The sequence below is a fragment of the Olea europaea genome, chromosome 11 (genome assembly GCF_002742605.1).
Source record: "Olea europaea var. sylvestris chromosome 11, O_europaea_v1, whole genome shotgun sequence".
In the NCBI taxonomy this organism is placed as follows: Eukaryota; Viridiplantae; Streptophyta; class Magnoliopsida; order Lamiales; family Oleaceae; genus Olea; species Olea europaea.
This window is the reverse complement of record NC_036247.1, coordinates 13018558-13032501: the sequence shown is the minus strand read 5'-3', so window position 1 is coordinate 13032501 and position 13944 is coordinate 13018558. Positions and strand designations below refer to the sequence as shown.

The 13944-nt window shown below is 34.4% G+C and overlaps 2 protein-coding genes and 1 long non-coding RNA gene across 4 annotated transcripts; 1 reads left to right on the top strand and 2 right to left on the bottom strand.

Moving 5' to 3' along the window:
- Nucleotides 1–1617: 1617 nt before the first annotated feature.
- Nucleotides 1618–2106, bottom strand: LOC111404480 (zinc finger protein 5-like). Its single transcript, XM_023033279.1, has one exon. The coding sequence runs from the start codon at nucleotides 2104–2106 to the stop codon at nucleotides 1618–1620; it is 489 nt and encodes a 162-aa protein (XP_022889047.1).
- Nucleotides 2107–8297: 6191 nt separating this feature from the next.
- Nucleotides 8298–11730, top strand: LOC111403444 (uncharacterized protein At4g28440-like). Of its 2 annotated transcripts, none has more exons than XM_023031957.1 (3): nucleotides 8298–8396; nucleotides 9075–9269; nucleotides 11296–11730. In XM_023031957.1, exons 2-3 carry the CDS (start codon nucleotides 9077–9079, stop codon nucleotides 11481–11483), a joined length of 381 nt encoding a protein of 126 aa, XP_022887725.1. In that variant the 5' UTR covers nucleotides 8298–8396; nucleotides 9075–9076; the 3' UTR covers nucleotides 11484–11730. The 2 variants fall into 2 exon arrangements, with proteins under 2 accessions (XP_022887725.1, XP_022887724.1); XM_023031956.1 differs by having other exon boundaries at nucleotides 8323–8396; nucleotides 9027–9269.
- A 199-nt stretch (nucleotides 11731–11929) lies between these two features.
- On the bottom strand, nucleotides 11930–13936 carry LOC111403443. Its single transcript, XR_002704458.1, has 2 exons — nucleotides 13187–13936; nucleotides 11930–12979 (listed from the first exon to the last, which is right to left on the bottom strand). It is a non-coding gene; the product is annotated as an uncharacterized LOC111403443 (long non-coding RNA).
- Between the last annotated feature and the right edge of the window lie 8 nt (nucleotides 13937–13944).

Below are 13944 nucleotides of genomic sequence, written 5' to 3'. Positions count from 1 at the left end.
AAATAATTAATTAAATAAATAAATTAAGAATAATTCTTAATAAAAATCCGATTTTTGAAGTTTGAAACTTATTTTCTTGTTTTTGAAATGTGCCATAATTAATCTCTTACTTATGAAATTTTCCCATAAAAAAAATCCTAACTTGAGCCTATTATTATCTGGACTGTTAAGATCGATACATTGAATTTTAAAATGTCATCGACGAAAAACTTTGGTTTACTCAAATTATTATTTATCCACATTTTATTGCTTCCATCGGATTATCTCTTCTCGATCATGTAGCTTAAGCATGTTGATTAGGAGAAAGATCGCGGATAAACTTTATAAATTTATCTATTTCAACTAGGTAAAGCTCTTCAATAAAAACTAATGATCAAACTAACAGTTTCTTTTATTTGGACTCTAAACAAGAATTTCTAAAAAGTTTGGTGCTGTCGACGACACAAATGATAGGTTTGGATCGAGTCTGCTATTAAATGAAATGTTTTGTATCATGACTGGAATTTTCCAAAACAAATCTATATCTTAATTTTTATGTGCCTTTGACATATTTTTCATTGTCATGTGATGTGTGAAATAAATTGTTAATTTATGATCACTATCATAATTAATATTCTCATCAATGTTAAATGTTTGATATTTTGTTGCTAAATAAACTCAAAACTATAATTCATAGAATTCGTTACAAGCTCATTATTGGGTTTCTAATTAATAGTCTATCCAAACCACAATTGACAACTTAATTGTCGGAGATGAGCCAAGACTCTTGTGTGCGTGGTCTGACCCATTTGGTTACTTTTGATGTGGCACCTATATATATTATTCACTTGGCCCCTTGGTGTGAATTACACAATACATGGTTTCTCCTTTAGCCCCCTTTTGAGAGAATAGCGGTTGCCCTCTCTGTGATTTTGGTTTTCGACGGTCGACTACGTACTTACGTTCTCTGTGACCAATTATTGCTCTCCCTCATTGGAGCTCGTCCCTGGATTTTGTTTTGTACCGCTGGCAACCCCTATTCGTGCCTCATTTTCGCCTTGTTTCATTGTTTGTTCGCAACTTCGTTTGGATGATTCATTTGTGGTTGAGGCCCAAGTTTCTTTGGGATATTCCTATGTTGGAGTTGTCTTGTGGTTTGGATGTTGATCTGTGCCCTGTATAATCCACTTTTGCTTGTCAATTCCACTTTGAAGGGCAAGTTTAGTTTTTGCTTTATCAATAGCGTTCACAATGTTATTATCAATTGATTCGACCTTACTTTTGTAATTGGTTTATCGTTGAAATTACACTACATTAAAATATTTTGTTTAGCAGCTTGCACATGACACGCTATTTTAGATATATATTAAATAATTGATGAGTTTAATTTAAATGCTTAAAATTTTCTAAATAAGACATATTTCTTAAAAGGAAAAAAAGTTTTCTTCTCCCCTAATCTTAAATGAACTACTTGAAAAATCGTTCTGTGTAACTACAAAGAGACTTCTAATTTCCAAGAAAAAAACCCCCAAAGATAAATGAATATCGTAAATATCTCTTCAAATAATTCAATTAATGCAAGCTCGAATTCTAATTGTAGATTTGAAGAATCACAAATTTTCTAATAAACTAGCCTTGTTATTCTCTCCTATACTCCGTATCTTGTTGAAATGGTGCATGTGACGCCGCATAAACTTCTTGACCATTGACCTGATCTGCATCTTGATCACATGTGATTTGAGACTGATCATTCAAAAATGCAGTGGACCATGCACCACCACCACCACCACCACCAGCAGTAGTAGAAGAATGCTCATAGTACAAGTTGATTGGATCAGGCTGCATAAAAAACTTTCTTGGTTGAAGCTGCAACTTCTTTTTTCTCAATCTTTCCTTTTTATGGGCATTTTGATGACCCCCAAATGCTTGTGAATTTTCAAACACCTTTGAACAATATTGGCATTCCAATTTCTTCTTGTTTTGTTGTGCCTCAAAATTCACACTCTCATGCCCTTCTACAAACCCTCCTTGATCATTAGTTTGACATGGATCGATCTCGAACCCAAATAGTCGGATGAGTTTTTTCTCCGAGCAGGACGATTCGCCGTCTCCATTACGTGTTTCCATCACTCTTGAAATCAAATGTACAAGAAATAGAATGTGAGAGTTTGTGGGTGTTGCTTTGTTTAATTTGATGAATTATGTTTAGCTTCTCATCCTTATAAAGGAAATCTTATTGGATTTTGACTATGCATTGCATTTTCTTTTTATTATTGTAATCATGAATAGCATAAACCTACAAAAGGTCAATGAATAAGGAAGTCGTATTAGGGTAAAAGTCTCATACAATATCTTATTTTAAAGTTTCTCTACACCACACACTTTTCCCACCAAAGACGGTTAAGTTTGGATAATAATTATGGGGGTAAGTAATATCCAAGTAACGTCGTGATAGTCTTGAAAATGCAAGCTTGTAGGTGGATGTTCCGAGGCATGCCCAAGATTCTGCATGCCGCATCATCCTTCCACGAAAACTCTCATTCGCATTCAAAAAAGAAAAAAGGTTGAACCCCAACTTTAAGGGTCCCCCACCGTCCCGTCCCTGGAGCATCGTGAGAGAGGTTAATCACGGGATGTGCCCCAACAGGTCAGGAAACAAGAGTTGTCTATACACTGGTGCCCACAAAGAGTCTCAATCCATGTTTCAGGAATCGAACCCTTACACTGCGGCTGCCAGCAAGGCTGAGTATACCTCACTCTTATCCTTTGCACCACTGTAATATGCCCCGGGAGGCCTCATTTACATTCAATAATGTCAAAGATCGACATTATTTAAAAAATCTACTACTCTCTCCATTCCAATTATATAGGCTAAGTTTTCTTTTTTTACTTGTCCCAAATATATAGGCTCGTTTATTAATTTAGAATATTTTATTTTGTTTCCTTACCAATATACCCTTATTCAATTTTCCCCATTTTATATGCCAATTTTTTGAAATTATCCAAATACACACATTTTCCATTTCTTAGAAACATGAAACAACTCTCATTTCTTCTTTTTCAAATTAAATCATTCAAATTCTTTACTAATTCCTGCAATAATTTTACTACTACATACCAAAAATTAAATGGGGGTAAACTAGGAAAAATCTTGGCAATAATTAATTTTTCAATGATATTAATCCGTGTGAAAAATGGATCAAGCCTATTTAATTGGGATGGGGGAGTAATAATTAGTAGCTAAGAATAAACAATATTAATTTATGTAATAATATGGAATTATATATAGTACACCAACTGAGCAAATGAATACTAATATTCCATGCTTGCAGTTGCGTCTGAAGTTTATCTTCTCATTACAAAGTACTTAAAATTGCAATTATCCCTTCTATTTCTTTTCTTGAGAATTAATAAGAATTAATAACTAAAAAGAATTTTATTTATTTATTTATTTATTTATTTATTTTTGAGTGGGTATAATGCTGCAAGCATGTATAGCGATAAGGGTTTCCGACAAGATTTAAGCATATCTTGTTAAAGCAGACAAACCCTAGATTTGGTATCCCAAAAGCATATGTTTAAGTTGAATCTAGTCATAATCTAGTATTAATTAATTATCCAAACAAAGGATTCGTGTTGCCCATTTGTTTTATTTGGTCCCACCTTTTTACTTTCAAGACTACTAGATTGCAAGTCATGTTTGGTTTAGCTTAAAAATAAGTAAAATTGCTTTTTAGAATTAGTTCTAGTAAATAAAAGTTATTTAATTTGAAAGCAACTTTTATTTCACCATCAAAACGATTAATTTACCGTTTTCAATTTTGATCGATAAAATATTATTTATTTTAAAACTTATTTATTTATAAGAAAAACTTTTTAACTTGCCAAACATGTCACTCCATTGTCCCTTACTACAATTTGAATGGGTGGACTTCTTGCCCACCAATTAATTTCTCAATCTCATCAATTCCCACTTCTCCTCTCTATTCCAATTGAATAATGGCTTTCTTACTTTATTTGAAAAATTCTAAATGGGCATGCTGTCATCAAGCATTTCACTATCTTAACGTGTGGAAATAATCCAGAGGAATTGGTTTGTGGCTGGGTTGGTGCCTTGTGGTTTCATTTAACAATACTTATCTCATCTGAAAGTTATTAAAAATGATAATATTTATTTATACAAGCTTCCTTACATACTAATTGACATATACATGTATCAGATATTTAGTCTCTGTTTGATAAGAATTAAAATCATATGCATGTATAGGATATTTAGTCCATATTTGATAATCTAAGTCAAAGTTGATTAATATTTATTTATATGAGCTTCATAACTTTTAAACTATTTATTTTATCAACTTTTATCAAAATATACGAAAATTTTTATTTTAATCTTCTCCAAATTTTCATAAAATAAGAACTAAATTTGAAGTCGAATTTTCATAGTTGTTTCCTTTTATCTATTTGTTAAAAGTTGTCCCTATCATCACCAACCGCCATATTAACTCTGTTCTAATCCAATGTATTTTGTCTGTATTGGACAAAATCACACAACAGAGCTTAAGCAATGAGAGATTTCACATCTCCTAAACAAAAGCAAAATTCTCTAGGCAACATCAATTAACATAGTAATTTGTTTGGTTTGTATCCATGTGAACGATGGAAAGGAATGTATGTGGTCAAATTATCATTTTTAGAAAGGGAAAAAAAATTGTTAGTTGTTATTATTATTGTTATGAAAAAAAAAAAATATATATATATATATACACACAAACTATTTTACTTTTATTTTAGAAGAGGGCAAGTTTTAATGTTGGCAATGAACTCGTGCTGTCCACTTTCTAACCAGGCTGACTCGTCAGAGTTTGACTCATTGACGATTCAACTCATTCCATTATGAACTCAAGGAACAACCCAGTATTAAGTTCTGTGTACAGAGCTGAGCTTCACAGGGGTCTTATCGAACCCTCACTGTAGGGTCGGTCCCACATAAAAAAAATACGTCGGGATCCGCAAGTTCGAGGGTCTGGTAGGGACCCCTGTAGAGGTAGCAGCGCTCACCAACCCAAGCTTGTTAAGTAAAGTACATGGGCTTCGTAAGATGGCCCTTTATGTGGAGTCCAGAACGTGGGCTTTGTAAAATGACCCTTTGAGTGAGTCCACGAGTGTGCCTATCCCTCACTGTAGGGTCGGTCCCACATAAAAAAAATACGTCGGGATCCGCAAGTTCGAGGGTCTGGTAGGGACCCCTGTAGAGGTGGCAGCGCTCACCAACCCAAGCTTGTTAAGTAAAGTACATGGGCTTCGTAAGATGGCCCTTTATGTGGAGTCCAGAACGTGGGCTTTGTAAAATGACCCTTTGAGTGAGTCCACGAGTGCGCCTATTTTGAGTATTTTCATTATTTATTTATTTACGGGATTTTTCCTTTTGTTTTGTCCTCTATGGTTTTTTTTTTTTTTTTTTTTTTTAATATTGTGCAACAAATATGGAAAAGCTCGTGGGTTATTGTTTGGTGATTCACAGGGCCCATGGGCCGCTTGGTGCTGCCAATGGCCAGCATAGATGGTTTTGATGCTCCAATGCCGCCTGTGGATCCCTGAGGCTCTACATTTACAGCATTTTCTGGGGCAGCCCTGAGAGGCTCATGAATACAGTAGAAGGCCGATTTTATGACGAAGGACTTGTTATTGTCTTGGGCACAATTGACAGTTGTTGGACAAATACTGGGCTCCTGTGATAATTCTGAGAAGCCCAAACATAAGAAAATTAAAAAATAAAAAGTGAAAACTACACCACATAAACTAAGAATAATTCTTTCTAGCACTAGTCGTGCTAAAGCGGCACTTTAAGAGACTAAACTTTATAAATTTAATTAAATGAGTCGTGTGACTTCACATTTAAATAAATATATCATTTAATGACATATAATTGTCATCTAGACGAATACTTAATATCAACGATGATGAACATTATTACTCATAAACTAAATGAAAAATTGTAGCAGCGACCCCTAACCTTTTCATTTTTTGCAGACTTTACCTTAACTTTCATTTTGTACCAACGAAGGTTCCTAATCTTTCATAAATATGCACCTGAGATCCATCTGAACAGAAACCGTCCAAAACATCATCGGTTGACCGGAAAAATTAAGGAATTAACATCCAATAAAATTGTCTAAAATACTGTTAAAAAATGTATCAATATTCAATAAAATCGTCGCCGTAACAGATAGTTCAAAAAATTTTCTCGGTCAATTGACTGTGTTTTGGACAATTTCAGTCCAAATAGACATCAAATGCATATTTATAAAAGGGTAGGGACCTTCACTGACACAAATAAATATTAGGGTAAAGTCTACAAAAAATAAAAAGGTTTAGAGACCGTTGCTGCAATTTTCCCTAAACTAAATATGTAAATATTGTTGAGTCTCAAACTAAATTTCGGTACTTGGGTTGGGAATGAAGTTGGCTGGGCTAAATTTTATTTTTTGGGCTGACTTAGTTTCTTTTAGATTCTACCATGGACTTGGGCTCAAATTTATTTTAGGGAAAATTTTATAAATAAGAGTTTAAGTATTATACATTTCAAAATCAATAAAACAAATTTCAAACTTTAAAAATTAGATTTTTATTAAAATTTATTTATGATTTAATAAATTATTTATTTATTTTTCTAATTAAATATATTTAGATCACATATCTATACATTTTGGTGACAAATTAATAATTTAATTAATCACTTATTATTTTCTGTTACAAATCAGAAATTTTATGTTACAAATTATTTTATGATCAAAATTAAAAAATTTTGTAGATCACAATTTGTTCATTGGTCACAAATCAAAAAATCAATTAATCACAGATTAATTTTTAGTCACAATTAATCAAATTATTGATGACAACATATTTTTGAGTCACGAATAAAAAAATTTATAGGTCACATTAATTTTTAGTCACGAATAAAAAATTTTATAGGTCACAAATTATTCATTGACCACAGAATCAAAACTTTTATCGGTCAAACTCAGCTATTCATTACAAATTATTATATTAATTGGTAACGAACAAATTTTCTGTCACAACTTAATCAATTATGAGTTACAGTCATAATTACAATATTTAGATCACATATTACAAATTAACCAATTATTAGTCACAATCAACCAAAAAATTAGTCATAAGCAATCAACCCTATCTCATCTTATCGCCCCGCTACCTCCAAAATATGGAAGCTGCCACCACCACCACTTCAACAACCAAAATCAATGCCTTACTGCCATCAACCACATGTACCACCACCCACTATCTCCACAACTACCTCCATCGCACCATCGTCAACACAGTAGAAAATTTGAAAAAAAAATATGAACTGCATACCACCATCGCACCACACACCGCACACTGCACACCACCACATCGCAAACATACACCATCGCCGTCACAACTACAATCGCAACCCCCACTGCCACAAAACTAAAATAACCGATATTGAACCACAAAAGTAACCAAACCAGTGTAAACCATAGATTCAAAACCACCACCCCAACCACTATCGCCTCAGTCATCATCAACCAATAACACCAACAAAAAACATACTTAAACCCTAAACAACTGCGTATCGTCGGCAGCCCAATCACCCCTAAAAATTGTGTCTCGACAGCCCCGTTCGTCGCATCTGTGTGTCATCGCAGCAGTACAAAGAGTGGAGAGAATGGTTGCAACTGTTTTTTCGTCAGTGATATGCCGTCGAAAGGCTGTTAAGAGTAGAGAGGAGATAGTTGAGAGTGGATAGAGAGACGGGTGAGAAGCGAGGACAACGACCACCACACCACCGCCATCGCCAATGCCAACACTTCCAACTGTCGTTGTCGCAACTGTTTGTCGTCGATGAAGTGCCACTAGAAGGCTGCTGAGAGGTGATGGCTGAGAGTGGACAAAGAGACGGGTGAGAAGAGAGATGGGAAAAGATGGAGAGGGATATAAATTAATTGGGGTATGTTATAAAATATTTATTATAATATTTAATATTTAAATATAAAACATCTTATTTTTGAAATATCAAATTTTCAATCTGATTTTAAAAGGTTAAATATTTAAAGTATGATTTTACGTAATTTTCATTTTAAACTTGTTTTCTTGATTTTGAAATTTGCAGTACTTAGGCCCGTTTGAAAGTGATTTTTCATCCAAAAATTAACATTCTGATCATTATTTTACTATTTCAGCTCTCATAGTGACTCTCACTTTTTTCCAAACGATCAAAAAATAAAGTTTCTAAATCACTTCCAAATAAAAATTTTCCCTTTTCTTTTGTGCTGGCCCAGGCCTTCCCCTCCATTCACCCTGTTCCTATATATGTAATTGTTACATCTCGGTATGACCCAGTTTCAATTAGTTAACTTCTTGCCGAAATACAGGTGGGCTTCCTTAAAACTTAATTTATTTTTATTTTTTTTTAAAATTATTCCAGTTGATTTACCTTATATCTATATATAAATTTTCAATTTCGCTTAAATTTTATCGGCTTCTTGATTTGCATGAATTGCAACATTTTGATTTGATTTTCCCACATCCTTTTGAATCGGCATCTGAGTATGCCCATTCTTGATTTAATGGGTTTGATTAGTTCTGAAAGTTGAGATGGCTTGATTCAATGGGTTAATTTAGTTCTGAAAGTTATTGGCTTTACAGCTTTACTGGTTTGCTAAATTCTGTCTGTGCAAAGTTTGCACTTTTTTCAGATTTGAGCGAAAGAAAATAAGAATAAAATATTAAATAAGCAGATCAATGCTTGATTTGAATTTCATGTGGATTTAAATTTATTTAAACATTATTAGATTTGAAATGAAGAGGTTTTGTCTCCCTTATTGAATAATTCTATTTTGTGTCCCATAATTTCTTCTCGTTCATCTTGTGATATTTGATGCTTCTGAAAAGAAGTCTAATTGCACATCATCAGTTTAGTTTGTGCAATTCTGCTGATTCTGTCTAATTTTGTCTGATAGCATAAATTTGGATATTCTGATGTGTATTTTTAAAATTTGTAGATTTTATAGTAAAAAAGATTTAATTAAAAATTATAAATATTGAATAAGAAATGGCTGACCAGAAGAAGAAGCAATTCACCAAGGTCAACCAGCTGCGCCCGTTAGACACTGGGCTTAACTTAACTGTAAAGGTTGTCAATGCAAAGACGATAGCACCGAGAGGACGTGCTCAAGGCCGCCTTGCTGAATGCTTGGTGGGAGATGATACGGGAATTATTATTTTTACCGCCAGAAATGATCAAGGTTGGTTCTTATTCTTTCCGAATGGCAAGTGGTTACTTTTTATTGCATAGACTTCGTTGTTCATCTGATGTCTGAATGTTGGTTGATAATGCGGTTGTATTACAAAGGCAATCTGTTTCCATGACTTTAATAAAGTTTGAATTGTGCATTCATTGTGCCAAGTTTTTTTCATTTGTTTCACTTTATTATCTGTCTTTCTTTGTCGTTTTGTAAGAATGTTTCGGGGTTTGTTAAGGGAGATTGTGTTGGCATTGATAATTTGATCTTCGCATCTTTCTTATAAGAAAAGCACGATAGTAATTAGTGTTATTTAAAAGAACGATCACCAAACTATAGCCAATGCTAGTATGTAATAACTTTGAAAAGTAACTCAATGGTCACTGAACATTAATACGAGTTACTCATCCATTACTCGAATGGATTCATTTTCATGGCTTTGATGGTATTGACCTTGTGATAAACGGTAATTCTATGTGGCACTATTTAAATGTTATTTTAGGCCAAATCAGCAAAATATGAAAGGGAAAAAAGGAAAAATTTAACTCAAGCAAAACGCGATTCACCACTTGCCAGCAGCAAGTATGCTGGCCCCACCCTCCTTAATCCCTTCATCACCCACGTAGCACCATAAACTCTCCCTTTCCACCATTGAGACAACCTATCAAAACACATTTCCACCATTAACACAATCAAAACCCATTTTCAAGATCTGCAAAATTAGAGAAAAACCTATATATACACATCCAAGCAGAGAACTCACTTGCAGCCATTTTCTGATGATTGTACATTCCATAAATCGTTTTTTGGTCTGGGTTTACATTCACAGATTATATGTTCATTGCCAGAGAATTTGAAATTGCATAAATTGAGGCAGCGAATCTTGGCTGTGAAATTGTTGCAGTTCCCTGTCTTACATCCGCCCTGTCTCTTAACTTTATCATTTAGTTTGTCTAAACAAATTCAGGATGAAGATATTATATGGTTAAGGATTGAAATTAAAAAAAATAAAAATAAAAACTCAACTGAGGGTGGTGGTAGTGGCATTAACCAACAGATGCGCGGCTGACTTGCCATCAGCTTGTAGTGATATGGCCGGGCTAGCTTTGGGAGTGTGAAGGTGAGGAGTGGAGAGGTGGGTTGTGGGGAAGCTGGAAACCCACAGTAATTATTTAATTCCTTGTGTCTCACAATCACCAGAGAACATACCTAAATTTTTCATTAGATTTAACAGACCTCATTCTATATCTAGCCCAAGAATTTACCTGACAATATGGTTTCTTTATCTTGGTAAAGTTACTTCCTTATCCCTCTGGGTTCACATTATTTTTTTCTGATGGTGATATGGTTTCTCTAGTCTTGTAGTGCCCATTAGCTGTAGACCGTCAAATGCTGCAAGCATACAGGGTGTGTTGGGGAAATTGTGTTTTAAAAGATTATTTTTATATGTTATAAAATACTTCATTTGTTTAGACTTTGGAGAAAGATCTTTTGTAGGCTAGGTTGATATGATGATTGTTGTTTTCATTCTACAATGGCGGGGAATTTGTGTAAGAGTTCGTGAGTCATAAGGATGGAGATAATCTACATTAACTTTAGGATCTTGTTTAAAAGCTATGACTTAATAACAATATGCATCTGCACTCTATTTGGACTTCTGAAATATGAGTTTCTCGGTCCTTTGATAGCTGCCCAATATTTATCCGCACTCTGTTTGGATCTCGGTCCTTTGATAGCCATCCAATATGTATCCGCACTCTGTTTGGACTTCTGAAATATGAGTTTCTCGGTCCTTTGATAGCCGTCCATTTCTATTATTGTTTCCTTTAGTTGAGACTTGGAGTTTCTTAGACAGGATTGTGTTGCTAGGCACAGAATAGATATTAGCTTACGAAGTCTTGTTCTTTTGTTGGATGTTGATATTCTCCTTTTCTATGGTTGTTTCAATTTGTTGTAAAATGTACTGTGCTTTTCCGTTCTTTATTAGTTTATATGCATTTTTTTTTCTGACAAACTTTCTTGTCTTTAGTGGACTTGGTGAAAGATGGTACCACCCTTGTCTTGTCAAACGCAAAAATCGACATGTTTAAGGGATCAATGAAGCTTGCAGTCGACAGATTCGGCCGTGTTGAAGTTAGTGAGCCTGCCAATTTCTTAGTGAAAGACAATGTCAATATGTCGTTGATTGAATTTGAGCGTGTTGATGTAGTGGTTTGAGGCTGCTTGGAATTTAGGCCTCTTCTCAAACCATTCCAACAACGTTTTATTTGCATACGTTAAGGATTTTAAAGTTTCATTTAGGAGAAGTGAATTCATCTTGCTAAAAACGGGCTGCTGGTATTTGAGCATTCATCCCTCGTGTTTTATGTCACGATGTATCTACAACAATAATTTTGTGGAGCTTTTCGCGAAATGTAGAAGATTGCAATTTATCTGATATCGTAAAATCTTCTTGTTTATTCCGCATTTACTTCTCGTATTGCAATGTATGAATCTTGTTCTTGCTTTAGCATTACAAAATAAGTTCAGATCTTCTGTTCAAGGCGAAATACGCTAAGGTAAAACCAGATAAACGAGCAAGCTGCCATGCACTTGACATGGATCGATTCAATGCTTATGTTAATAAAGCTCCAAGTTAAAGAATAATGTAAACCACATAGCAATAAAATCTAGGTCAACATGCTACCCAACGCAATAATATGCTTAAATTAACATTGCATTTTGAATTCAGTTTGCAATATAATTTTCCCTTTTATGCAATTTTACTTGGGGTGTTTTTCTCATACTTTATACACAAACGAATAAGTAAACCTACTTTCCTCCTGCTGGTTGAGAGTAACTTCCCAAGAACAAATAATATACGATTACACGGGTCACGCATCGAACTTGACAAAGCTATGTACCAGGAGCAAGTCAATTGTTAACGTAGGCCCATGTCTTTGATTAATCGCTGAAGTTTAAAATGCGAGTTTTAGTCACTAAACTTAGTTCCATGACTTCGATTGCTCGCTGAAATTTAAAATGTCGAATTTTGACCACTAAACTTTGAAACATATTATACATTACTCATTGAACTTTGAAAAATATTATATATTACTCATTGTAAACTCAATATTTTTCAAAATTTAACAATTATGCTAATGAGTAGCGTACGACATATTCCAAAGTTCAGTGGCCAAAATACGACATTTTAAGCTTCAGTGAGCAATATAAAACATGGAGGTAAGTTCAGTGAGCAATCAAAGGCCTAGATTAAGTGACCAAAACTCGATATTTTAAATTTAAATAACCAATCAAAGACATGAACCTAAATTCAGTGATTATTGGAACAATTAACTCAGCAGGAGCCTTGGACACCAGCTTTACTGAAAATTTGCCTTTCTATACACCAAACAATCATGCTGTAACTCCCAAGGGAACTGATGGTGCATCACTGCGTTTACTGAAACCTGCTAAGAAAAGGAACAATGATTTTAAGGAGCTGCATGAAAATATATACTCTTCACTAATCGTATACTCTCTTCTACGGCACACAATTCAGCACCGACATTATTTCTTTCAGGAACTTGTCTAACACGAGCTCGTGTGAGTTCGTATCTATGCTAAATTGCATATGATGTGCTTGAATAGGAAAAGAAGACTAGTTCGTTGTTAGATGCACTTCTCTTCTTAAGCTTATTCCGAAAGCTCCTTTTTCTGCTGAAAGACTTCTCCTGCAGCAAGAATATGCGTGAAGAACGTTGCATAGATAATATGATATCCAAAAACAACAGGCACCATATTGGATGACAAGAAAAAAATAATTGGAGGCCAAAATGTACTTCCGTAAACTAAAGTTAAAGCACCAGAAAACAATTATTTGTTATTGCAAATTTCACTAAAAAAATTTGTTCCCAAAAATTTCAAGTGAAATAAATTACCATGGTCGGACCCAGCTTCTCAACCTGACGAACTGCAGAAATGAGATCACGGTTTGCTTCTGTATACATGCTGGTAACTGTAGGTAAATTTTAGAGAATCAAATCAAACCGAAGGCCTGTGTATTCACAGTTTTCTTAAATCGAATTCGCCGCCTCCCCAGAGTGCAAGAGGTTTTGATCGGTGTTCGATTCCCAGGATACAATTGGTTGTTGGTTCACGTTGCACTACGTTAATCGCCTGCGAACTAGCTGTGATATACTCTATCTCACAAAGAAATTATAAGCACAAGGAAGAACTTGAAAGTGAGAAAAAGAATATTGTTGCTTAGAGGAAGAAGCTTGCATTTCACTTATGATTTTCCAATCTAGAGAGACTCCTATTTATACCAATGGAAGAAAAGCTAGCTCATTAATCAAGGAGTTAAACCATTCATTGATAAAGGAGTTAAAAACATGAAGGGACTTGAGTTACTTGAGTTACAACATATGAAGAGACTTCTATTCAATATTTTTCATTTAATTCTAACAGTAACAAGGCCAGGTTGACCTGCTCTAGCTGTGCGACCCACTATGCAGAAAATCTACGGCAGAAGAAGCAAATTCTGCCAAGTATAAAAATCAAGATAGCTATTAGATTTAGATGAACACAAACAGCATATTAAGATGTAGATCGATAACAAGATAACAAGACCTTCAAGCAAACTGTATATTATTTCAAGTCAAGGAAACGCCAAACTTCTCCTTTTTACTTTTCAAGG

Coding starts and splice junctions, on each gene's coding strand:
- LOC111404480 (XM_023033279.1), bottom strand. CDS start 2,106: ATGGAAACACGTAATGGAGACGGCGAATCGTCCTGCTCGGAGAAAAAA.
- LOC111403444 (XM_023031957.1), top strand. CDS start 9,077: ATGGCTGACCAGAAGAAGAAGCAATTCACCAAGGTCAACCAGCTGCGC. Junction 9,270..11,295: donor TACCGCCAGAAATGATCAAG/GTTGGTTCTTAT, acceptor TCTTGTCTTTAG/TGGACTTGGTGAAAGATGGT.